The sequence below is a fragment of the Pelodiscus sinensis genome, chromosome 1 (assembly GCF_049634645.1).
Source record: "Pelodiscus sinensis isolate JC-2024 chromosome 1, ASM4963464v1, whole genome shotgun sequence".
Lineage (NCBI taxonomy): Eukaryota > Metazoa > Chordata > Testudines > Trionychidae > Pelodiscus > Pelodiscus sinensis.
Genome location: NC_134711.1, coordinates 27,576,743 through 27,601,836, shown reverse-complemented (window position 1 = coordinate 27,601,836; position 25,094 = coordinate 27,576,743). Strand labels below are relative to the sequence as shown.

General features: G+C 41.6%; 1 protein-coding gene across 2 annotated transcripts in view; it reads left to right on the top strand.

Annotated features, from left to right (window-relative positions):
- Positions 1-25,094, top strand: part of LRRK2 (leucine rich repeat kinase 2) — a 121,927-nt gene that overhangs the window by 28,019 nt on the left and 68,814 nt on the right. For both annotated transcript variants that reach the window (XM_075927384.1, XM_075927389.1), the window contains exons 8-15: positions 1,023-1,142; positions 2,339-2,463; positions 5,499-5,578; positions 6,189-6,295; positions 8,432-8,561; positions 16,768-16,892; positions 21,680-21,813; positions 24,851-24,995. In XM_075927384.1, the coding sequence (XP_075783499.1) occupies positions 1,023-1,142; positions 2,339-2,463; positions 5,499-5,578; positions 6,189-6,295; positions 8,432-8,561; positions 16,768-16,892; positions 21,680-21,813; positions 24,851-24,995 (966 nt within the window). The remainder of the gene's footprint in view (positions 1-1,022; positions 1,143-2,338; positions 2,464-5,498; positions 5,579-6,188; positions 6,296-8,431; positions 8,562-16,767; positions 16,893-21,679; positions 21,814-24,850; positions 24,996-25,094) is intronic.

Below are 25,094 nucleotides of genomic sequence, written 5' to 3'. Positions count from 1 at the left end.
ACTGCTCATGCACCCAGGAGCGGGGCTGCGCGTGCACTGCACAGCCAGTGGTGGTGCCATGCATGCGCCACACGGCTGGGGGCAGGACCGCTCATGTACTATGCATTGGGGGGCTGCACAAGAATGGCTTGGGCCGGCCCTGGTCACTCAGCGGGCTCTGCGTTGGGGACTTCTGTGGTAGTGTGTCAATATACACCAACAATACAAAGAAAACACACACATGCAATATATACATATGTTTTAAGCAGTCCACCATATGTGTAGAATAAAATATATTAAAACAAGACATCTGTGACTAGTTGCTGTGGAGTACCCTTAGTGACTACAAAGGTGCTGTACAAAGGTAGGGAATTAGCTTTCTTCCATTGGAAGAAGAGTAGAAGCCACAGAACAAATTAACACATGGCTTCAGGGTTTGTAGACATTTGGATGTTTCCAAGAGCTTGCAAATAAGCCTGCAGCACCTTAGTACTATTTACTGTTCTTTTTAGCTACATACTAACACAGCTATCCCTCTGGCACTGTTAATGGCTTAAAGAAAATATTCTTTTAACACTTATGTGCAAACTTTTGTTTGAAATGTAATCATGAAAATGTCCTCCTAGCACACTAGTGGCCCCAGCCCCCCCCCCATACACCAAGTTAAGTCAGACACTCCAAACAAATTGCCCCCTGACTCCACCCTGTACAGATGCCAGCACTCAAGCACTTCCTCTTTAAGTCATGTGAGACCGTATCAAAAGCTTTATTAAAGTCTAGATATACTAAATCTACCACTTCACCGCTATCCACAAGACTTGTTTACCATGTCAAAAAAAGCTATCAGGTTGGTTTGAAAAGATTTGTTCTTGACAAATCCATGCTGACTATTGCTACTGTTACTTCTACTACTATTGTTACCTAAATAGATCTAGGTCTATATCTAGGCCGCCTTGAATATTTTAAATAGAAAGATGGGGTAAAAATATTTAAATAAATAAAATAAAAAAATAAAGATTTGTTACATTTTAATCTACTTTTAGGAAATTTTTTCAACATCCTGGTATTAAATGAAGTACATGAAGTCATTGTGAAGGCTGTTATAAGATACTCTACAAATGCAAAGTTACAGGCTGCAGCACTCAGTTGTTTAGCTCTCCTCAGTAAGTAAATTCCTTCCTAATTACTTAAATGAACTTAGACAGTCAGACATTTGTGTATTGAGTTATTGTGCTAACGTAATTTCTCAATTTTGTCACTCATAGATTTTTAATCAGGACTAGAGGTTAAAGAGGCTAGGTATGAAAGAGTGCTTTATTCTGTTTACCTGTTAGAGCTCATTGTTCTGTTGTAGCAGGCCAGTATCCATACCAGTTAACCACATCACCTACCCTCCTCTCATTTGCCATACCATTTTGTTGAGCACTAACACATCTGTTGTTCATAGTCTGTATATAAAAATAAACTGTTGTGAGGGTAGTGAAGTTAAGAATTCTGAATCCAAGGTTGATGATGGGTTTGTGTATCGGTATACGAGTAACACTACAGCAGTTTGCATCTGTTTCTGGGCAGATGTTCTAGAATTAAACTGAAATTTTTGAGCTTTATTTGAAGTTGCATTAAGGCCACAAGTTTCAAGTGTGGGTGTCTATTTGTTAGGAACATAAACCTATAACTGCTGAAATTATGAACAATTCTGTGTCACACTGCCTTCAGCTGGGTTGCTCACTTGAATAAGGGTTCCAAAGGAGTAGCAGGTAACAGAACTGGACTGCCTTTGTGTAATCTTTAGTATCATGTTGGCATCCATTCATTTTCATTCATTTTCATAAGCACTTGGAATTCACTGATAAATTTAAACCAGTTTGTTTTAAATCACATTTTATTTTAGTCCTGCCCAGTACTTCTCTTAGCCATTTCAGTATGCCCTTCAGAAGAGTGCTAGAAGATCATGGAGATTCTGGGATGAATGGCCACATAGAAGTGTCCTAGGGTTATGTTTTAGCATCTGCAGTATTCCTTAAGTGAACATGAAAATAAATATATGTGCATGCATTTTTAAATTAGAAAGATGGCCTGAGACATAACTAAGTTTAATTTAACACCCTTGTCTGTAATCAACTTTTTAAAATCTTTTCATGTCATATACAATTTCTGCAAGTTTTTTTTTTTTTTAATTCGTTTTATCAGAAGTTTTCATCCATCCTAGAGGGGACTGGCTTATATTCACCTGTCTCTGGTAAAATCAGCTTAAGCTAAATCTGATTTAGCCATCTGAGCACCTGCAAACCTGAGAGAGAGAACATGTCCTAAATCTTTCATTTTCACAATAAGAATTGATTGTTACTTTATTTTCAAGCGGAAACAATATTTTTAAACGAAGACTTAGAAGAAAGAAAAGAAGAGGAAGAGGGAGAAAAATTATATTGGCTAGAAGCATGCTATAAAGCATTAAAACTGCACCGAAAAAACATAGATGTACAGGTGAGAATTTTAGCATGATACAGATGTGAAAATTAAAAAAAAATGCACAAGCTATGGTGTGGAACAAATTTAATTCTCTCAACTGTATTAAAAGTGTAGTCTGGAGAAATAAAGATTGGGTTTTGCTGCATTATTAATGATGACTTCTCCTGATAAAAGTTTATATACGTGGCCCCACTGTTTTTCATTGAAGGACTCTTACCACTTGTTAGAGGGTTCCATGATTTTAAAAAAGGAAGATAAATCAATATTGTTAATAAATACTTTGTCACAAAATAATAATAAATCCCATCAGATAATAAAATAGAATAGTAATGGAGATGTAGCCACCTTAGTCTAGTCTAGCTGAAACAAAAAACAGGACTATGCAGCACTTTAAAGACTAACAAGATGGTTTATTAGATGATGAGCTTTCGTGGGCCAGACCCTCTTCCTCAGATCAAATTGTGGAAGAAAATAGGCATGACCATATATACCAAAGGGATATGATCAAAAAAAAGTGAACACACCTAAAAAGGAGAAATCAAAGTTCAGAACTGAGTGGGGAGGGGGTGGGGGGGAGTAAATGTCTGTGAGCTAATGATATTAGAGGTGATAATTGGGGAAGCTGTCTTTGTAATGGGTAAGGTAATTCGCGTCTTTGTTAAGACCCCAGCGTAAAGTGTCAAATTTAAGCATGAATGACAGTTCAGAGGTTTCTCTTTCAAGTCTGGTGTTAAAATGCCTTTGAAGCAGCATGCAGGTAATCAAGTCGTTGATCTGCTATGTACATTGGACAAACATCTCAGACGCTTCGCCAAAGAATCAATGCACACAAAACGGATATCAGACAGTATCATAAAGGAAAAACAGTTTCTTGCCATTTCAACCAGAAAGGGCATTGTCTCAATGACTTGATTACCTGCATCCTGCTTCAAAGGTATTTTAACACCAGACTTGAAAGAGAAACCTCTGAACTGTCATTCATGCTTAAATTTGACACTTTACGCCGGAGTCTTAACAAAGACGCGAATTACCTTACCCATTACAAAGATAGCTTCCCCAATTATCACCTTACATGTCTGTGAGCTAATGATATTAATCTCCCCTCTGTTCTGAAATTTGATTTGTCCTTTTTATACGTGTTCACTTTTTTTGATCGTATCCCTTTGGTATATATGGTCATGCCTATTTTCTTCCACAATTTGATCTGAGGAAGAGGGTCTGGCCCACGAAAGCTCATCACCTAATAAACCATCTTGTTAGTCTTTAAAGTGCTACATAGTCCTGTTTTTTGTAATAAAATAGGTTTGTTGCAGTATTTTCTATTGCAACTATTAATTACACCTTTTCTTAGAGTGAGACCCACTTATGAAGAATACTTTGCTCTCTTCTCTCAACAGAATAAATATTTCTCAAATCAGTAGGTGAATCTTGACTAATAATGTATTTATAGTGAAGGGAAGTTTGAATAAAGGGAAATGTGTCCTATTTGTAGTCTTCATTATTAGCTAACATAATACTGAAAATGATTTATTCTAGCCTACACTAACTGGTTGGTCACAGGTAGGGATGTAAGCGCCTAGTCGACTACCCCATAAGCATATTGGGAGAGGCAGAACCCAAGGCGAACAGGAACCAAGTTCCCCATACTGCCTTTCCCTTTGAAATGTGGCAAGAACCCCGGGGCAAGCAGGGACTTTTTGAGTCCCGGCTGCTCTTCTGCCTTTTAAATGTAGTAAGATCCGTGGGTGGCTCTTACTACATTTAAAAGGCAGAGGCACAGCAGGACTAGTGAGTGCCCCACTCTACCTTTTATCGACTAATTGAGTAGTCGATGGAAATTCCATTGAATACTCAATTAGTTGATTAATCGAAATTTAACATCCCTAGTCATGGTCAGCATAGCGTCGGCTTACTCCATTCTTAGCATTCATATTTGAACACAATAATGTTTTCTCACGTGAATAAGCTCTTCTTTATGATTGCACTGGAGTTAGGAATCAATGCTTGTTAATTTCCTCAATGGCCTGATCTCAATCACTTCTGCAGATTATGCATATGTAGTCAGAGTGTATTTCACATGTGGTACAAAGGACCAAGGCCTTGCAGGGGATTAAAGTATGGGCCAGAATCCTATCCTGTAGCATTTATAGTAGTACAGTATAAGAGAACATAAACAAAAGTGTTTATAGATTTTTATCCGAGAGTCTCAACTCTTGAGTTACATCTACACTGCAGGCTTCTTGCTCAAGAACAGCCATTCTTGTGCAAAAACGTGTGGAGCATCTGCACTGCATGCACGTTTTTGCGCAAGTAAATGTACAGTAAGGTGTCGCAACAGAGGGCTTCTTGTGTAAGAGTTATTCCGCTCCCCATGAGGAATAAGCCCTCTTGCTCAAGAAGGAAGTGTGGACAGGCAACAGAGGTTTCTTGGGCAAGAAACTCCTACGGATAAAATGGCTATCAGAGCTTTCTTGCGCAAGAGTGTCCACACTGCCATGAACGCTCTTGCACAAAAGCACATCCCTTGTGAAAAAGCACATGGCGGTGTGGACGCGCTTTTGCGCAAGAAGCCTGCAGTGTAGACATAGTCTTGGGGGTAGGGGGAGAGCATAAGAGTAATATAACTTAAATAATCAGTGCCTGTTCCCCTAGCAAGTTGTTATTAGGACAGTTAGGAAAACAGATGGTGCATGAGTTGTTGAAAAAGACTAAGCCAGGGAAATTCCTCAGTTCTATTTATGAAATTAAAACAACCATCAATGAGAACATGAGGGGGTGTGTGTGTGTGTGTGTGTGTGTGTGTGTGTGTGTGTTTATAGATGCGTGTGTTATGAAAAATAAAGTGAGGCTTTTTGTAGTCCTAACAACCTAGATAGTACAAATTGTGACTGAATTAGTATTTTTATTCCTAGCTATTCATTGTTGTTTCTGTTTTTAACATGTTGACCTCCTCAACAGAGCGACAAAAACAATGGAACTATATTAGAATTTTTTAAAGTTATTTGTAACGGGTACAAAAGTATTTTGTTTTGCTCTTGTTTTAAATTCAGGAGGCTGCCTGTTGGGCTTTGAACAGTCTGTTTATGTACCAGAGCAACCTTCATGAAAAAATTGGAGATGAAGATAAACAGTCAGTACCAATAACTTGAACTTTATGTTTAGGAGCATGGGAACATTCAAAATTCATTGTTAGGTCATTTTGGTTAATTAATTGACTTTGTTTTCCTTCTGTTGCTTTCTAATTCATCAAAACGGGACAGGGCAGGAAGGCAGGATTTTGCTACTGCTCCCAATTGATTAGGGCTGGAGAAGGTGCTTGAACCACCTGGTATCTTGGAAGAAAAAGCTGAGGAATAATTCCCCCAAAGTAGATAGAAAACTGAGGTGCGAGGGCACTACTGGAATCAGAAAAGAGGAGCAAAACATGGGAGAGACCGAGAATCTTTCTCACTTCTTTACAGAGAGCCATTATAGCCAAATGAAAAATACATTTTATTATATTCTGTTGCATGCATTTATACAAAATTCACGTTAATTTCAGGGTGATAGGAAGTTGGCCTAATATATGCAGTTTGCAACTATTTAAAGGTCTTTCTCTTTAACTGTTGCTATAGGAAAACATCACCCTAGTATTATGATCTGCAAAGAATAATTTCACTTAATTCTAATATAGTTTCCTAAAAATGTATTATAATTATCATATGGCTTTTATTCAGTGATTTTATTTATTTCTGTGAAAGGTACCCCATACACAGAGAAGTGATGCTAGCCATGCTGATGCATTCCACAGCAAAAGAAGTGTTTCATGCAGCTGCTAATGCTTTGGCAACTTTGTCAGAACAAAATGGTAAGGGAATTTAGTAATAGATTCTCTGGGCTTCACTTTCATCCCTTAGCAACAATTCATTACAACGATATTATAGGATACTGTTACATAATACCATGAGGGCTTAGAGTTGGCCTGGTCATGCACTGAAAGTTAAACATGCACATACATGTTTTTAGTTTCATGATCCTCATCCTGTTTCTGGTCCTGTTCTGATAGACTAGGTAGAGCAGGGGTGGACAAACATTTTGGCCTGAGGGCCACATCAGGTCCTGAAATTGTCTGTAGGGTGGGATAGGGAAGGCGGGGTTAGGCTGTGCCGTCCAAAAGAGCCAGACATGGCTCAGCCTCTGCTCCCTGTTTCTCCTGCTCCTGCTCTCCATCCCCTGTCCACCTCCCCTGGACTGCCCCCTTATGACTTCTACCTCCCCATCCCAATCTTTCTCTGCTCCCTCCACCCTTGCCGCTCCACAAAACTCCCACCTCCTAACCCAACATGCCCTTTGACTGCTCCCTCTGGGGAGCTGACCTGGGATAGTCTTGTCCAGGAGCTAGACTGCTGCTCCCTATCCAACTCCCTGTGCTCTCTGCCCCCTGACAGTACTACCTGGAGCATTGGAGCTAGTAGATCTACTGACCTGCTGCCTTGGAGCATCGGGCTGTTAGTGAGCATACTGCCCAGGTTCTGAGGGAGCTGAGGCTGGCGGGGAAGGGCTGCAGAAGGGGAGAGACTGTGGGTTAGCCTCCCCAGGTGACTGGATCACCAGCTGGCCCTGCTCAATGTACTGCTAAAGAGTTGGGCTAGCTCCTGGGCAAGACTGTCCCATGTCAGCTCCCCAGAGGGAGCTTAGAAGCCAGACTGAAGGGTCTGATGGGCCAGATGTGGCCTATGGGCTATAGTTTGTCCCCTTAGGAGGTAGAGTGAAACTGGAGAATGGCACCCTAATCTCAATCCACAGGTACATTATGTTGCCAGTAGACCTCTTGGCCATTTACCTGTATAATGCAATGTTGTTTCATATAACAATATCTTTTTCTAAATAAACCCAAATTATGCAGGTGTATTGGTTATTTGTGCGCAAAAAGTTATATATTTGGATATTAATAGCTATAGCAATTCACACACATGATGCATATATTATGCTATATAATTTTACTGTAACAATTGTGAGAGAGCATTGTGCAAGGGTTGGGATTTTCAAAAGAGCCTAAGGGATGTAGGCACCCGTTTCGCATTTAAATTCTGTGGGAGCTTAATGCCTAAATCTTACTCTCTTTTGTGAATCCCAATGTCTTTCAATTTTGCCTCTTTAATTTTCTCCTTTTAATTCAATTTTGCCTCTTTAATTTTCTCCTTTTAAAACAATGTACTTAGCACAGAAACAATAGATAGGGGAGAAGTGTCTTGAAATCTACAAATACGATTTATAGTCAGTTTACATAATGGTTTGAAATCTACATCCTGGCTTGTGAAAGGAAGAGTTAATGATAGTTATGATGATTGTTGCAGGATGCATGTGGCATAAACATGACTATTCTATTTTGCAGTGTTATTTCAGGTGTAATATACTCATTATTTAATCTGAATAAGAATCTGGCCTCCGTTATGGATTGACTCCATTAAAGTAAATGAAGTTGTGTTGGTGAATCTGAGAGACTTAAGACCCATGCAGAAAGTAATACTTATTTTGGGGGCCTAATTTCAAAATGTGAAGGGTATTTTTTTTTTTTTTTTTTTTTTTGGAAGTTCTAGGTTTTCTGCATGATCACTGAAGAACAAGTCACAGTAAAAGTTATTTTGAAATAAAATAAACAACCAAAATAGACTCAGTGGTAAATTCTGCATCTCATAATAATGACTTAGCAAAAAAATTGGCTGTATTTGTACTGATTAGGCACTTTTGAGATCCTAAATGTATTGGCAAAGTTATGCAAATACAATTCTATTTCATTCTATACCATTTCACATTTTATTTTTTATGTATAGAAATTATTTATAAATAAGATGTTTATCTTACAGTCTTACACACATGCTTAACTTCAACCAAGTGAGAAGTCATATTGATTTCAAGTTAGGAAGATGCTTAAATGTTTGCAGGATCACAGCCTAAATTAATATATTCATATTCATTTACTTAATTTTTTCTCATCTTGTAGTAAATATTAGAAAGGTTCTGTTGGCAAAGGGAATACACATGAATACATTGGATATAATGAAGAAACATTCACATTTCCCTGAAGTGGCTGAAAGTGCTTGCAAAATGCTGAATCGTATTTTCGAAGGAAGGTAATATATACTTAGTAATGTGGGATCAGGTGATGTTCCGGCTCAGTTGAGATTTTAAACATATTTGAATAATTGACAATTATTTACTTCACTTAGGGTGAAATTTGCTCTTGAATAGAAGTCTCATCAAAGACTCTGAATTTCATATTCCCCAGAATCCACTGTGGAGGGAGTGGGGTAAAGAGACTATTCAAGGGGTTCTTTGTACCCTTGAACTGCACAGAGGATGCCATGACTGGATGGACCATATGGGCAGCCCATGAGTCTCAGTGAATTCCCTGTAGAACTGGACAAATACTGGCTATTTTCCTTCCATAAAGCAATTCTATCTGATGAATTCTACCTTTATACTCATATTCCACGGCTATTCTCCCAAATGCATTTATTCAGAAAGTTGTCTGAAAGAGAATGTGAGCAGACAACAAACATAGAACACCTAAACATGAGTACCTACACTGGAAACTTGCTTCTAAGTGTTAAAGGAACAGAACATGTTTAGGTGCCCATTCAAAACAGCTCAGATTTTGAATATTAAATGATTGAACAGGCTTTATGTGAATAAGCTACAAAGAATTATCCACAGAAATTTTATGTCAAATAATTTCAGATAACACAGTGAAGAAAAGTATTAACTTTTTTGGACAATTCACAAAAAAGTGAAATTTGTCAAATTTGTAATAAATGACTTGTCCAGTTCTTTTCCATCCCTCCAACTATCACAGTTCTTGTCACATAGCTGATTTGCTCAGGCTTTGTGTAGGGACGGGTGAATTTCACCCCTTAAAAATGAGCACCTCCTTGGTCAATGATCCCTACCTACTAAATAGGCTTACTTGTGCAGGAGCTATTTATCTCTAGTGTTTTGATTATTTAAGAGTTTCTGAATGGCATAAAGATATTATGAATTGCTTAAGAATACAATAATGAATTCGGTCCAAATCTTGCAAATACTTTAAGTGTGTGGAAGTTGGCATGAATATAAGTGTTTCCACATCTGCACCTTAGATTGTAATGATACTGTAGTGCTCAGTCCTTCAAACTCTTATTCAACTGTCCTTATTCATTCAAGCAATCCCATTAGACTTCATAGGAACTTACTTTTTCATTGTGTTATAACCTTTTTTTTTTAATACTAAATTATCCCCTGTGAAGTAAAGACCAGTGTATCAGTATACAAAAATTGAGTAAACGTTTCTTGGAAAGGAGAGGAAATAATTCTAATAAAGCACTGTTGCATTGGCAGGCATCAAGATCACTGTGGTTTAAGAAATTCAGATGAATACCACAGCTCTGATTACTATAAAGTTAAACAAACTTTCAGTTTCTTTCACTTCTCATTCCCTTTTCAGGGCAGGTGACACAGTAGTAAATATTGTGGAAAGAATATCTGTGCCTGAAGTATTGTAACACGTACAAATAATAGTCTGATTTTTGCTGACTTTTATATCGAGTTAATCAAAATTTGATATCAAGAGTGCTGATAAATTTTAATTTGTATATATAAATATGTATATAAATATACAAAATCAAGTCTATCCCAAAATCTTGCTATTAAGTATATTTTAATCTATTTTTTCTCTCCTGTTTTTTTTCTATTTTTTAAATAGAGATGGAGTTCACTCTGCCTGAACCAGTCTTTCTATTTAAAAAAAAAAAAAAAAGCAGAGGGTTCTTTTCAAAGTAAATTATTGTAATTCTAAACAGTGGTAAAATCTGTTATTTTCTGTTTCAGCATTATGTAATGAATGAATTTGCATGCCCTGTTCTTCCAAACTATTCTAATGAGAAGCCATTGCTTGTTTAGAAACAATGGAATTAGAAGTGGTAATTGTTCTTCAGGTATTGTCTTAGGGTGCTCCACTGCAGATACGGCTAATCAGAGAAGTTTGGTAGCAGTGTCAGTTCAGCCCTTGCATTCATTGCTATTTACAAATACAAAGGATGAATATAAGCAAACAACACAAGTATGCAGGGGCAAGGTTAGAAAGGCAAAGGCACAAAACAAGCTACATATAGCTAGAGACATAAAGAGTAACTAGAAGACATTCTACAAATATATTTAGAAGCAAGGGGAAGACCAAGGGCAGGGTAGGCCCGTTGCTCAGTGAAGAGTGAGAAACAGTAACAGCTGGTAGAGAAGGCATCTGAGCCTTTAGCTATCATCTTTGAAAAATCATGGAAGTCAGGAGAACTCCCATAAGACTGGGAAAGGACGAATATAGTGTTCATCTATGAAAAGGAAAATAAGAACAGCCCAGGAAACTACAAACTAGTTTCACTTCTGTGCCAGGGAAGATAATGGAGCAAGTAATTAAGGAATCCATCTGCAAACATGTGGAAGATAATAAGGTAATAGGTAATAGCCAGCATGGATTTGTAAAGAACAAACTGTGCCAAACCAATTTGATAGCTTTCTTTGATAGGATATCAAGTCTTGTGGATAAGGGAGAAGCGGTGGACTTGGTATACCTAGACTTTGGTAAGGCATTTAACATGGTCTTGCATGACCTTCTTATCAATAAACTAGGAAATACAACCCAAATGGGGCTACTATAAGGTGGGTGCATAACTGGCTGGATACCTGTTCTCAGAGAGTAGTTATTAATGGCTCTCAATCATGCTGGAAGGACATGACATAAGTTGAATTCTTCAAGGGTCCGTTTTGGGTCCAGTTCTGTTCAATATCTTCATCAATGATTTAGATGATGGCATAGAAAGTACGCTTATTAAGTTTGCAGATGATACCAAGCTGGGAGGGGTTCCAAGTGGTGTGGAGGATAGGGTCATAATTCACAATGATCTAGACAAACTAGAGAAATGGTCTGAGGTAAATAGGATGAAGTATAATAAGGACAAATGTGAAGTACAGGCAGTCCCCGACTTACGTCGGATCCAACTTACATCGGATCCGCAGTTACGAACGGGGCTGCCCCAGAGTACACGGACTGCGGGACCTCGCGGTCCTGCCGCCCGTGTACTCTGGGGCTTTCTCTGCGTCTCCCTGGTCTGCAGACCAGGAAGACGCAGAGCAAAGCCGCGGAGGGGCTCGGGCAGCCCAGGGGCGCTGGACTGCTCCACTGCCGGCTTCCCCGAGGTTTTGCAAAGCCGCGGGGGGGCTCGGGCAGCGAGGCAGCCCAGGCGTGCCTGGACTGCTCCACTGCCGGCTTCCCCGAGGCTTTGCAAAGCCGAGGGGGGGGCTCGGGCAGCGGGGCACCCCAGGCGCACCTGGGCTGCTCCGCTGCCGGCATCCCCGAGGCTTTGCAAAGCCGCGGGGGGGGGCTCGGGCAGAAGCCGCGGGGCAAGCCGGCAGCGGGACAGCCCAGACGCCCCGCGGCTGTCCTGCTGCCGGCGTCCTCAGAGGCTTTGCTCCCCGTCTCCCTGGTCTGCTGGTCTCCAGCAGACCAGGGAGACGGGGAGCAAAGCCTCTGAGGACGCCGGCAGCAGGACAGCCGCGGGGCGTCTGGGTCCGCCGCCCGTGTCTTCCTGGTCTGCTGGGGTGGGGGGGGGGGCGCAGCTAGTACGCCCTCCCCCAGCAGACTAGGCTTTTCTCCGGATGCCTGTGGCAGAGCAGCTGGAGTGCTGCCGGTTGGTCCCGCAGCGCCGCTCTGGGCGCTACTGGTCCAACCCAGCAGCACCCCAGCTGCTCTGCCCCAGGCGTCCTGATTTAGCCTCTGCTGAAACTTACCAGCGCTGACTACAGGAAGCCTGAGGCAGAGTTGCTCTGCCCCAGGCTTCCTGGAATAAGCTGCTGATCAATTTCAGCAGCAGCTGACTTGGGGACACTTGGGGTTCTTAAGTTGATTCTGTATGTAAGTCAGAACTGGCGGTCAGTTTCAGCAGCGGCTGAATCTGGACGCCAGTTCCGACTTACATACAGATTCAACTTAGGGACTGTAGGTTTGTTCTTATCTTGTACGTAACCCGGGGACTGCCTGTACTCCTCTTAGGTAGGAATGATCAGATTCACGCATACAAAATCGAACGTGATTGATTGTCTAGGAAGGAGTACAGCAGAAAGGGATTTAGGGATCATAATGGATCACAAGCTAAATATGAGTCAACACTGTGACACTGTTGCAAAAAAAAGCAAACATGATTCTGGGATGCATTAACCGGAGTGTTGTGAGCAAGAGACACGAGAAGTCATTCTTCCGCTCTACTCTGTGCTGATTAAGCCTCAATTGGAATATTTTGTCCAGTTCTGAGCACTGCATTTTAAGAAGGATGTGGGGAAATTGGAGAAGGTCTAGAGAAGAGCAACAAAAATGATTAAAGGTCTAGAAACCATGACTTATGAGGGAAGACTGAAAGAATTGGGCTTGTTTAGTTTAGAAAGGAGAAGACTGATAGGGGACATGATAGCAGTTGTCAAGCATCTAAAAGGATGTTATAAGGAGGAGGAAGAAAATTGTCTTCCTTGGTCTCTGAGGATAGGACAAGAAGCAATGGGCTTAAACTGCAGCAAGGGAGGTTTAGGTTGGACATTAGGAAAAACTTTGTCAGGGTGGTTAAATACTGGAATAAATTGCCTATGGAGGTTGTGGAATCTCCATCACGGGAGCTATTTAAGAGCAGGTTGGGTAGATATCTGTCAGGGATGATGTAGAAGGTACTTGGTCCTGCTGTGAGGGAAGAGGACTGGACTTGATGATCTCTCAAGGTCCCTTCCAGTTCTATGATTCTACTCCTTGCCTGTCATGAGGCTAGCTAGTGCACATTCGTGAACCCTCCTCAGTTTTTTCTCAACTGCCCCTGGCTAGAGATGGAGGAATAGCTGTCCGTTTATGGGTCATTAACTCTCTTAAAATCACATATTTTTAGCGTCTTAAAAAAATTTTCTTTACTACTTGTTTATACTTGCCTGTCATGAGGCTAGCTAGTGCACACTCGTGAACCCTCCTCAGTTTTTTCTCAGCTGCTCCTGGCTAGAGATGGAGGAATAGCTGTCCGTTTATGGGTCATTAACTCTCTTAGAATCACATATTTTTAGCGTCTTAAAAAACTTTTTCTTTACTACTTGTTTATATTTTATCTGGCTGTGCCAAAGAAAAGGGTTTGTCTCCAACTGTGTGGGGGTGGGGAAAGGGGTGGAGGGAATCCCCTGAACTAAGGTATGTTCAGCTCTCTGGGTGTCAAAAAGTGTCTCAGTTGCAAGGCATCTATCCTAGTGACTGACTGACACTTGCAGTGCATTTGCGTCCTGGAAGAGAAGCACATTCCACAAAATGTGGCTTGTGTCAGCAACTGAAACCCAAGTCCAGGAAAGACAAAGAGCTAAGACTCAAACTCCCACTCAATAGCAGGGCCTTGATTCCAAGTTGACCTAGATCCCTGGATGTGCTGAAGTCTTCCTGCTGCACACTGCCTTTCTTTCGTCGAAGTCAGAATGTGAGCCAGAGGGCATAGGTTCCCAACCACACGTCTTATATTCCATATGGGATTTCACTATGGACATCAGAATTATTGTCCTGTTGATGCACAGCATTTCTGTTTTGCTCAAGCACAGTGCCAACCTTTAGGCCCCTACCCATCACAGTGGTCGTACTTGGACACATGATTGGATCTGAGACAACAAGCCTCCCATGCTTATAGTGTGGCATATCAGAAAGTAAGGAGACACCTCTCTTCAGCAGCAGCTTTGAGGGTTTCTGAAAAAGGAGGAAGTAAAGGCTTAGGTGGAGGAGGAAGTCACTCCTCAAGCCCATTTATCATCACCAGATAAGGCAATGATGCTACCTCCGCTAGCCATGGCTGATGATTTCAAACTATTCCAGGACCTGGCACACAGGGTGGCAGAAATTCTGAAAATACTCTTACAAGTGAGTGAGTCCCACCATAAATTGGTGAACATTTTACATTCTTCTACCTCCTCTCCTCCATTGTTGCCCTTCCCATTGATGATGCTCTCCTGGGCGCGCACACAGAGCCATGCGGCAGATCTCTGCAACGGGCCTACCAACATAGAAGCAAGCAGATTAAAAGTATTGTGCTAGCAAAGGACATGGAGTTTCTTTTCCCACCCACCTCACAATTTAATCATTGTGGGTGCAGTCAGTTAAATCCACCCTTTTGACCAGGACTGGAAATGACTGGATCTGTTTGGCAGAAAGTCACATTCCTCAACCACTCTCCAGTTCTGTGTAGCAAACTACCAAGCTATATTGGCAAAATATGACTATCAGAACCATATGAAACTGCTATTGAGCAACTTCCTGATTCTTATAAGAAAATAGTCAATAAGGGCCAACTGGCCAAATAACCCCGCAGTGTGCGCTAGATGCAGCTGACATGGTGTCATTGTGATGAGATTGGCTCTGTGGCTTCATTCATTCATCTTCCCTACAGAGATCCAAACTACTGTAGATGACCTTTATTTAGAAGCAACAAAATTATTTGCCCAAAAGTCCAACACATCCCTTCACACATTGAAGGAGTCTAGGGAAACTCTTTGATTCCTCAGGATATGTACTTTTTTCTACCCTAAAAAAAAGTACAGGTTGGACCTCCCTGATCTGGCACCAAATGAGGGAGTTTGCAGGACCAGGAGAGGTCAATGGAATGGCTGAGCTCTTGGCCTTGTTAGGGCTGCCTACCCCGCGGCCCTGCCAGGGCTCCCAGCCCCACTGCCACCGGCCCTCCTGAGGCCAGACTCCTAGCCACCAGGGTTCTCTGGTCCAGGAACATCCATGGCTTGCTGGACTATGGATGTTACCAAACCAGAATCCCAATTTAGAGAAGTTCAAACTGTACAGCCCACGAAAGCTCATCATCTAATAAACCATCTTGTTAGTCTTTAAAGTGCTACATTGTCCTGCCTTTTGTACAGCCCTAGACCACCATTCAAGGCCTGCTCCTCACAATACTTATCACGAAGATCTTATGAGCCACAGAGGAAGAAGCCAACCAAGATTATCCAAAAGAAACAGAAACTCAACCAAATTCCTTTCAGCCCTCCAATTTGAAGCAGCAGTTCTGACAATTTCCCTAGCTTCCAGTGATGGGAGTTGGTGAGAGTGGAGCACCAATAGGAACACTACTCTAAAAACAAGAAATTGCTCACCTTGTGCAGTAACTATGGTTCTTTAAGATGTGTTCCGATAGGTGCACCATGCCACTCCCTCCTCTCCTGTATTTCAGAGTTCTTGTAATTGACTGCGGTAGAATAAGAACTGAGGAGGGTTTGCCTGCACACACTGCCTAGCCTCATGGCAGGCAAGAAGCAGTGCAGCCAGGGGCTGAACGAACACTGCTACCAAAGGTCTTCAATTAGCAGTACAGGGACGCAGACACATCTGCACTGATGTTCTCATAGGGACACACATCTCAAAGAAACATTGTTACAGCACAAGGTAAGTAACTTCATCTTGCTGATCAAATATTACCTTTTATATCCTTATCACATGAATGTCAGGAGTGGAGCTAGAGCCACGGTTGGGAGCCAGGGGCAGAGCAGGGTTGGCTGGCGCATTGTCTCCATCCCCTGTGGGGCCTGACCTAGATACCATTGCCTCCTCTCCTGCCGCCCCCCCCCAAACATTCCCTAGGATGGGTTCCCACAGTTTAGGGACCACTGGCCTAATTGTTTTGTAATAGACAGAAACATTTCTGTGAAAGTGTGAAATTTAGAAAACCCCAAAGATAGCATCTTTAGCGAGTGTTTAGGTGCTATTTTTTCCACTTTTAAAATTATGAAAAATCATTAAAGGGAATGTCCTCAAAAGCTAATTAGAGTCTGTTGCTACACGTTTGGGAATGGCAACCTGAGCTAAGGTTTGTTTTTTATCTTAATAAATGCAGTTATAATTGACCGGAAGCTGATATAACAGATTTTGTGTTCATTTCTGCAAACATCTGTCAGTTCATGAATTTGTTTGGAAATTATGGGGCAATAGGATCAAGGGAGGTCACATATTCTTTCTTGGTTAAAGTGGAACATGTACACTTCACAGTAACATGCTCTGTATGTTACTGGTCTGCACTCCATAGAAAACTTCTGAATGTTCTAAGAGGGAAATAATTGCATTTAGTATTATAAATAGAAATTAAATATATGAAAATACTATATAAGAAAGAAAACTACAATAGCTGAATTTGTGTGCTTGTTAAAACTGAGTATGCAGGCTCTTATACTGCTATTTACCAAAATAAATATGCAATTTAGAAATGAATTATTTTATTTATTCTGTAAATGAATATTTTCTGTCAGTTTTCCTCATCTAGATATGATGATAGCAGTTGCATCAGAAGTTGTAAAGGCCATGAGGCAACATGAAAAGGTGCCATCTGTACAGCTAGAGGCACTTCGAGTCGTTTCACACTTTATGATCCCTGGTAAGTCATCTAAAGAAAATAGTTGGCATTATCCATCAAATAGGAGAATATAAATAAGGTTGTTTTCTGATCTTTCTTGAAATATTTAATCATCAATCCTGTTCTTATAAGTAATTTTTCTTGAAATTCTATGTAACTCAATGCGAACATTTATGATTGAAATGGATAGAAATATTGCTAAAGGTAGAAGAAAAAGCTTGACAGACATTGAACATCTTGGGCCAAACCCATCACTGCTGAAATTCTGTTGACTTCATCAGTGATGAATTTGGTCCATTGATGCTTACCTTGATACTGCTTATAGACTTTTAGGGAGTGTGGATCCATTTATACTTTAATTATTGGATGTTTCATTGGTATCAGACAAAAAATAACAGAATCTCTTTCAAATTGAATAGACTAACCAGAGGTATTACTTCAGTTTAATATATAATAGGGATATGATTGTGTAAATGGTTAATCATTGGGCCTGGGCTCATCGGTTAACCTTCATAGTTACGCACATCCCCCTCCCCTCCTGCGCTGATGCCTCTGTATTAGAGGCAGAAGTGCGGGGGGGGAGACTTGGCAGGTGGGCAACTGCCTCCCCCATCTAAACGTGTTACGCATTCACCTTAATAAACACATTTTAACATCCCTAATATAGAACAGTAACTCTCTCAGATACCAAGCAGTGGGAGCAGTGATTCCAAGAATAGAAATATGTTAGCTTTTACGTACAGCAAATAGTTTGAGGACAAACTAAATGATTTAGGAAATCCTTTCCAAAGAAACCCCTAAGAAGCAATCTGCCAGAAGGGTGCATAGAGGGGTGAACTGTGTATTCTTTTTGTTCTGTTGTGTAGAAACAGAAGGCGTGCACTGGGTTAGAAATGACTTGTTTTTGTTACCATAGCATTTAAAAAAAATCGATTGTATTAAGTGTTGTCTTCTCTGTTTTTGCTGTCAGTCTCATTAAAGTACTAGAGATCTGGAGTGGGAGCTTTTTCAGTCTTAACTAAAGAGGTCTGAGAACTGAATCTTCTAAAGACAGTATTTCTTGCAAGTGTATGTTAGGAGCTTCAGTTAAATGGATATTGACAAAAACAAATAGTTGTAAACAGTTTGACTAAAATGTAGGTCTCTCTTACAAGCTCAGATTTCAGTTTCTTGTCCCTTATAATATAATCTTATTATTTCTCCATTCAGATTTGATATTCAACTCTTAACGAGCAGGAAAATTCTCCTTCTTTGCTAAAATCCTATGGGCCATGGTCTATCATAATGATGCCAAAAAAGGCATAAGTTGTTTTTTCCTTTGCATATTATCCTGGTTGGCATTTGAAGATTAGTACATGAAGAAAGTTATTCTTTCATAGAAAAAATGAGTACATTCTTGAATCCTAAGGAATCTTTTAAATGATATCTGTGTACTTCTGTACTGTCACTTTGCCATGAGTGCTTATTACTACACAAATGTTAAACTAACAAGGCCATCTTCTGCTCTTTTATGTGAGCCTGATTTCTATTTATGTTATCTGGGAATATAATTTGGCTCCTAATGTGCTGCCAAAAGTAAGGTCTTTTAAGTGTTTTCCTTCCAAGAAAATCCCAAAGGCATTTTAATGTAATTAGTATGCCATTAAGAAACAGAGAGCTTCATTAAGTAATTAATTTACTGCTTGATTTTGAACTTAAATCAAAAACAAAATATTTCTCTTGAATCTGCTATAGACTGGTGTCCAACATTCTTATTATGTAGGGAGTTCATCCCCGCTCTCAGAAAAGTACATGATCTCTCTCTACCACATCTTATTTTACTGGGTTTGAGAATAATCAGGGTTCAGTTTGTGAAGGATGAACATATTATAGAAGGTCACATACAAAAAACATCAGTGTGCTGCAACAAAAATTCTTTGGAGTATTTGTTTCATAATAAGCAACAGGATGGGGAAATTGATTTCTAAGACAATGGACTCTTTAGTAACTCTAGTCAGTGATATTATTACAGGAGTGTGAAAACAGTGGAAAAAGTAGAATTAGGTTATCATGAAGTGCACTAACCACTGGTGGCATCTTTGCAAGGCACCCTCGAAATTAGCTTTGGCTAATCTCCAGTGGTGTCTCTCCCATCGTCCCCTGGCAGGCCTCTTTCACTCCCAATAACCACAAATTCCGCTTGATCAATCAGTCTTCTGACCAGATCACCATACCCCGGCCAGTCCTCTGGCCAGATCACCATTCCCTCTTGACAGATGGGTTCAGGCAGACTTCCTGCTCGCTGATCCACCAATGCTACTTAGCTGGTAGAGGGACACAGCCTAAACTCTACTTTTGGATCCCAACTCAGAGGGCCTCTCATCCACATTCAGGGTTTGACCTCTGAGCCTTGCCTATCTTTTTGGTTTTTCACTTTCTCTGGGCTTGCTTCCCCCATTCCCAGTGAATAAATGTAGATTTCTTGCCTCAGACACAGAATCAGTTTTGGGGCCAATTTTTTTTAATCTTTTTATCGCTGACCTTGGCACCAAAAGTGGAAGTGTCCTAATAAAATTTGCGAATGACACAAAGTTGGGAGCTATTGCCAATTCAGAAAAGGATCGGGATATCCTACAGGAAGATCTGGATGATCTTGTAAATTGGAGTGATAGCAATAGGATGAAATTTAATAGTGAGAAGTGTAAGGTTATGCATTTAGGGATTAATAACAAGAATTTTAGTTATAAGCTGGGGACACATCAGTTGGAAGTAACAGAGGAGGAGAAGGACCTCGGAGTCGTGGATGATTATAGAATGACTATGAACCGCCACTGTGACATGGCTGTGAAAAAGGCTAATATGGTCTTGGGCTGTATTAGGCAAGGTATTTCCAGTAGGGATAAGGAGGTGTTAGTGCCATTATACAAGGCATTGGTGAGACCCCATTTGGAATACTGTGTGCAGTTTTGGTCTCCCATGTTTAAGAAGGATAAATTCAAACTGGAACAGGTACAAAGAAGGGCCACTAGGATGATCCAAGGAATGGAAGATTACCCAAAAGAAACAGAAACTCAACCAAATTCCTTTCAGCCCTCCAATTTGAAGCAGCAGTTCTGACAATTTCCCTAGCTTCTAGTGATGGGAGTTGGTGAGAGTGGAGCACCAATAGGAACACTACTCTGAAAACAAGAAATTGCTCACCTTGTGCAGTAACTATGGTTCTTTAAGATGTGTTCCGATAGGTGCACCATGCCACTCCCTCCTCTCCTGTATTTCAGAGTTCTTGTAATTGACTGCGGTAGAATAAGAACTGAGGAGGGTTTGCCTGCACACACTGCCTAGCCTCATGGCAGGCAAGAAGCAGTGCAGCCAGGGGCTGAACAAACACTGCTACCAAAGGTCTTCAATTAGCAGTACAGGGACGCAGGAGCTTGGCTTGTTTACCTTAACCAAAAGAAGGCTGAGGGGGGACATGATTGCACTCTTTAAATATATTAGAGGGATAAATACCAGGGAGGGAGAGGAATTATTTAAGCTTAATACCAATGTGGACACAAGAACAAATGGATATAAGCTGGCTAGTAGGAAGTTTAGACTTGAGATTAGACGAAGGTTTCTAACCATTAGAGGAGTGAGGTTCTGGAACGGCCTTTCAAGGGAAGTAGTGGGGGCAAAAGATCTATCTGGTTTCAAGATTAAACTAGATGGGCTCGTCTACATTGGCCCATTTTCCGGAAGGGGCATGTTAATTTCACGAGTTGTAATAGGGAAATCCGCGGGGGATTTAAATATCCCCCGTGGCATTTAAATAAAAATGTCCGCCGCTTTTTTCCGGCTTTTAGAAAAGCCGGAAAAGAGCGTCTACACTGGCCCCGATCCTCCGGAAAAAAAGCCCTTTTCCGGAGGATTTTATTCCTACTTCAAAGTAGGGCTTTTTTTCCGGAGGATCGGGGCCAGTGTAGATGCTCTTTTCCGGCTTTTCTAAAAGCCGGAAAAAAGCGGCGGACATTTTTATTTAAATGCCGCGGGGGATATTTAAATCCCCCGCGGATTTCCCTATTACGACTCGTGAAATTAACATTCCCCTTTCTGGAAAAGGGGCCAATGTAGACGTAGCCGATGAGTTTATGAAGGGGATGGTTTGATGAGATAACATGATCTTGGTAACTAATTGACCATTCATTATCAGTGGGAAATAGGTCAATGGAGGGATGATAGGAGTTACTATAGAGAACTTTCTGGGTGTCTGGCTGATGAGTCTTGCCCACATGCTCAGGGTTTAGCTGATCGCCATATTTGGGGTCGGGAAGGAATTTTCCTCCAGGGTAGATTGGTAGAGGCCCTGGAGGTTTTTCGCCTTCCTCTGTAGCATGGGGTACAGATCACAGCTAGAGGATTCTCTGCGTCTTGGGGTCTTCAAAGTATTTGAAGGTTTCAATATCTGAGATATAGGTGAGAGGATTATTCTAGGAGGGGTGGGTGAGATTCTGTTGCCTGCACTGTGCAAGGGGTCAGACTAGATGATCATAATGGTCCCTTCTGACCTTAAAGTCTATGAGTCTATAAGTTTCCTTGTTTTATACAGACACACTATATTTCTATCCTGCTGGGCCTCATTTAATCAACTCTTGCCCCATGGCTCTCCTTCAGATGTAGATTATGGGTTATTTGGGCCTAATTTACCCTCTCAGGGTCAGTGTGGAGAGTACACCCCATCGCACAGATCTCATGAGATATTTGTAAATAAGTTTGCATTAGTTTGATTGTATTGCTTTTTCAAAGAAAATGTGAAATCTGTTTCCCTGAGGAAGTGTTTTTCTTTGTTACAGCTACAATGAAAGAACGGCAAAATCGTTCTTCAGGAATAGTGGGAGATGCTGACTTGGTGCTTACTTTAAAAGTAATTAAAAACCAGTGTTTGTTGGAGGGGACTCACACACTAGTTCTTGATGCATTAAACAGGGTATGGTTAAAATTTTTATCCTAATAAATTTGCTTTGTATTTTATAGTTATGACTTATTTTATTGCATTCAAAGTTATAAATCATTTTCCTGTTGATCTGATAAAGATTACCCTAGATGACCTCTCATACCTGTGTTCGTCTGCATTATTGGTTTTTTTTCTGGAATATGCCAGAGAAGTTCATCTTTGATGCAGTAATTCTAGTATATATATTTATTAAAACATTTGAGACATTCAATTAATTTGCAATTGTTTATGATAAAAGACTGCTTTACACACAATGTCCTGTCTAATCTGGAATTTAATGCAATTTGCACAAAACTGCCAGCTGTTCTCTTAACACAGTGGTCTCCAACCTTTTTACACCGAAGATCACTTTTTGAATCTCTGAACAGGCAAAGATCTACCGCCCCGCCCCTTTCGTGAAGCCCTGCCCCTTTCGTGAAGCCCCGCCCTCTCTAGTCTCCTGTCCATCACTTGCTATCCCCAGCCTTTACTTACACACTCTGATAAACACTTTATTTTTAAATTATGCGATATATAAAATTAAAATCACGTGTTTATAGTTATGAAATTAACGGTCTGTTTTTTATTCATGCTATTTAAATCTAAAATGAAGCATTTATAATTATACATTTTGTGGGGACAGAGTTCTGCGGCTGGGGCGGGGGAGAGGGAACAGGGTACTGGGAGGGCAGAGGACAGGATTCTGCAGCAGGGGACAGGGTGCCAGTGGGGACAGAGTTCGGGGAATGGGGACAGAGTTCGGGGAGTGGGGACGGGAATGGGGACAGAGTTCTGTAGCTGGGGACAGGGGAGTGGAATCTGGAGAGTGGGGACAGGGTACCAGTGGCAGCAGAGTCACCTGCATCTGCCTCCTCCCCGGATTCTCTCTCCCTCCTCCCCCTCCCCCCGCGGGAAGCCAGCACATGCCTCCTCCGGGCCCCCCATGGCGCAGGGAAACCCCAAGCATGCCTGCCCCGGGGGCAACCCCCCGCCCCATTCCACGGTGGGGCCAAACCCCCGCGGGAGCCTGCCTCGGGGGCAACCCACCCCATTTCACGGCGGGGCCAAACCCCGACAGGAGCCTTCATCAGGGCAACCCACGGCGGGGCCCAACCTCCCTTCCGCGGCACAGCCCCTCCCCTCCCGCTGCGCGGCCAACCCCTGCAGGCACCTGCCCCGGGGCCAAATCCCCCTCCTGCGGCGCAGCGCGGCCAACCCCCACGGGCGCCTACCCCGGGGTCAAACCCCCTGGCCCGGCCCAGCCAACTCCGTTCCCTCCCGCAGCACGGCCAAACCCCGGTGCTGACTCCTGCTCCCGCCGCTCAGGGAAACCCCTGCATCGAACTCACCCCTCCGGCGCCAGCAGTGCAGGGAAGCCTTGGCACTTCTCCTCTAGGGCCAACGCCCCCTCCCCCAGCACGCAACAGAGCTGTGGGAGGGGGAGCAGCCCGCGCACTTCCGGAACCCCCGGAAGTGACGCGGGCTTCAGAGAGGACTTCCGTCCATCTCGCACGGGAAGCCGGCACTACACTAGAGGTAGGTAGTGGGGCTTCTCAGGGCTGGGGGAAAAATAGGAGGCGGGGTTCCCCAATGCCTTGCGATCGACTGGTCGAGGCCTCGCGATCCACCAGTCGATCACGATCGACGGGTTGGTGACCACGGTCTTAACATGATTTACTAAAACCTGTAAATATGAACATTAATTTCTTGGATTCCAGTAGAAAAGCGTTTCTCTTTTCCATGCCAGACAGGATTGCCAGGGACTGCTTGCCATGTAGCCATTGGGAAGAGCAGGAAGATTGCAACCTCTTGAGATGAAATCTGGAGAGCTAGAGGCAGAATAGGGAAACAGAAAACAAAACATTGGATCGCTGGCTGTAGCAAAATAGCAGTTCTGTGGCAAAAATGCTGAATTCTATGCATGTAATCTGTAGGGCCATGATTGAGATAAAAGAAGCCATTCACACATCTCGGAGAGTGGTTTTCTTAACGTTTTTGGGTTGGCAACTCCTTCGAAGAAGTCAAAATTTTCAGAAACCCTTATATTTATTATAAAAGTAGTCATAGTAAACAATGTATCCTGCTAACAGTGCTGAAACTATGTAATTTGTTTAGCTATGTTTCAAGGAGTTAAAGAAGAATACTTGACTTTGAAGAGTAAGGGTGCACAGAGAGTGGGGTTTTCTTTTTTTATATAATTCATTTTTCAACACCTTGTGATCTGCCCCTTTAATGAATTTTGTGACCGCCATGGAGGACCACAACCCACTGGCTGAGAAACACTAGGAACTATTGCAGATTCAGGCAGATCTCCCTGCATCAGTTTGAGCATGGTTCATATTCTGGGTCTTTCAGAGCATTATAAAGGCTGGAAGTGTATTTTTTTTTTTAAGTGAAAGGATAAGAAAAGGATAAATAGAGAAAATGTAACTTCATAGGGTGTCATGATCCATATGTTGAGAATCCCTACAGCAGAACAACAGGCTGGCACTTTGTTTTGAGGTTAAAATTGTAAATGAAGTGAAACAGGTTATTTTTGATCATTCTTCCCTAACATTTATTACATAACTGAAAAAGTGGAGATATTTTTGAAGGTTCATGTACCTGTTTAGGCTGAACCCAGATGATGCTGGCCTTTGGATTATTAAAAGGAAAATACTTTGAAAAGCCTCACCGTTTTTTGAGCCATTTGTCTTGTTTCACAGAGGCTTTTTTTATAGTGGTGAAAATGCTCTCCTCCTCCCCCTCCCCTCTGGCTTTATACTCAAAACAACTTTCACAAAAATATTCAACTTTACATAAAGACTAAGCATGGAAGATGTCAGCCTGAAAGGTGAATACCATGGAAAGTTATTAAAAGCTGAAATAGAGGGTATAATGGAAAGGCTTGTGCAAATTTAATTGCAATGATTACTCTCATATCAGCTACAATTTTATACCTTTTGGGAGAAAAAACACAAGCAATTGTCTTTATCACATTGAGTAGCATAGAAAAAAATCTGACTTTATTTTGTATTAATTTCTTTTTTAGTTTATTGGAAATCCTGGCATTCAGAAATGTGGATTAAAAATACTTTCTTGTATAGCAGAATGTTCTGGTGCACTACAAATATTATCTCAACAAGGAGCTACAGACACTGTACTTCACACACTACAGATGTATCCAGATGATGAAGGTACTTGTGACTTACACACACACACACACACACACACACACACACACACACACGATTTTCCTGTGGGATGACAGAGTGCTGTCATCGTGTCCCTCTGCG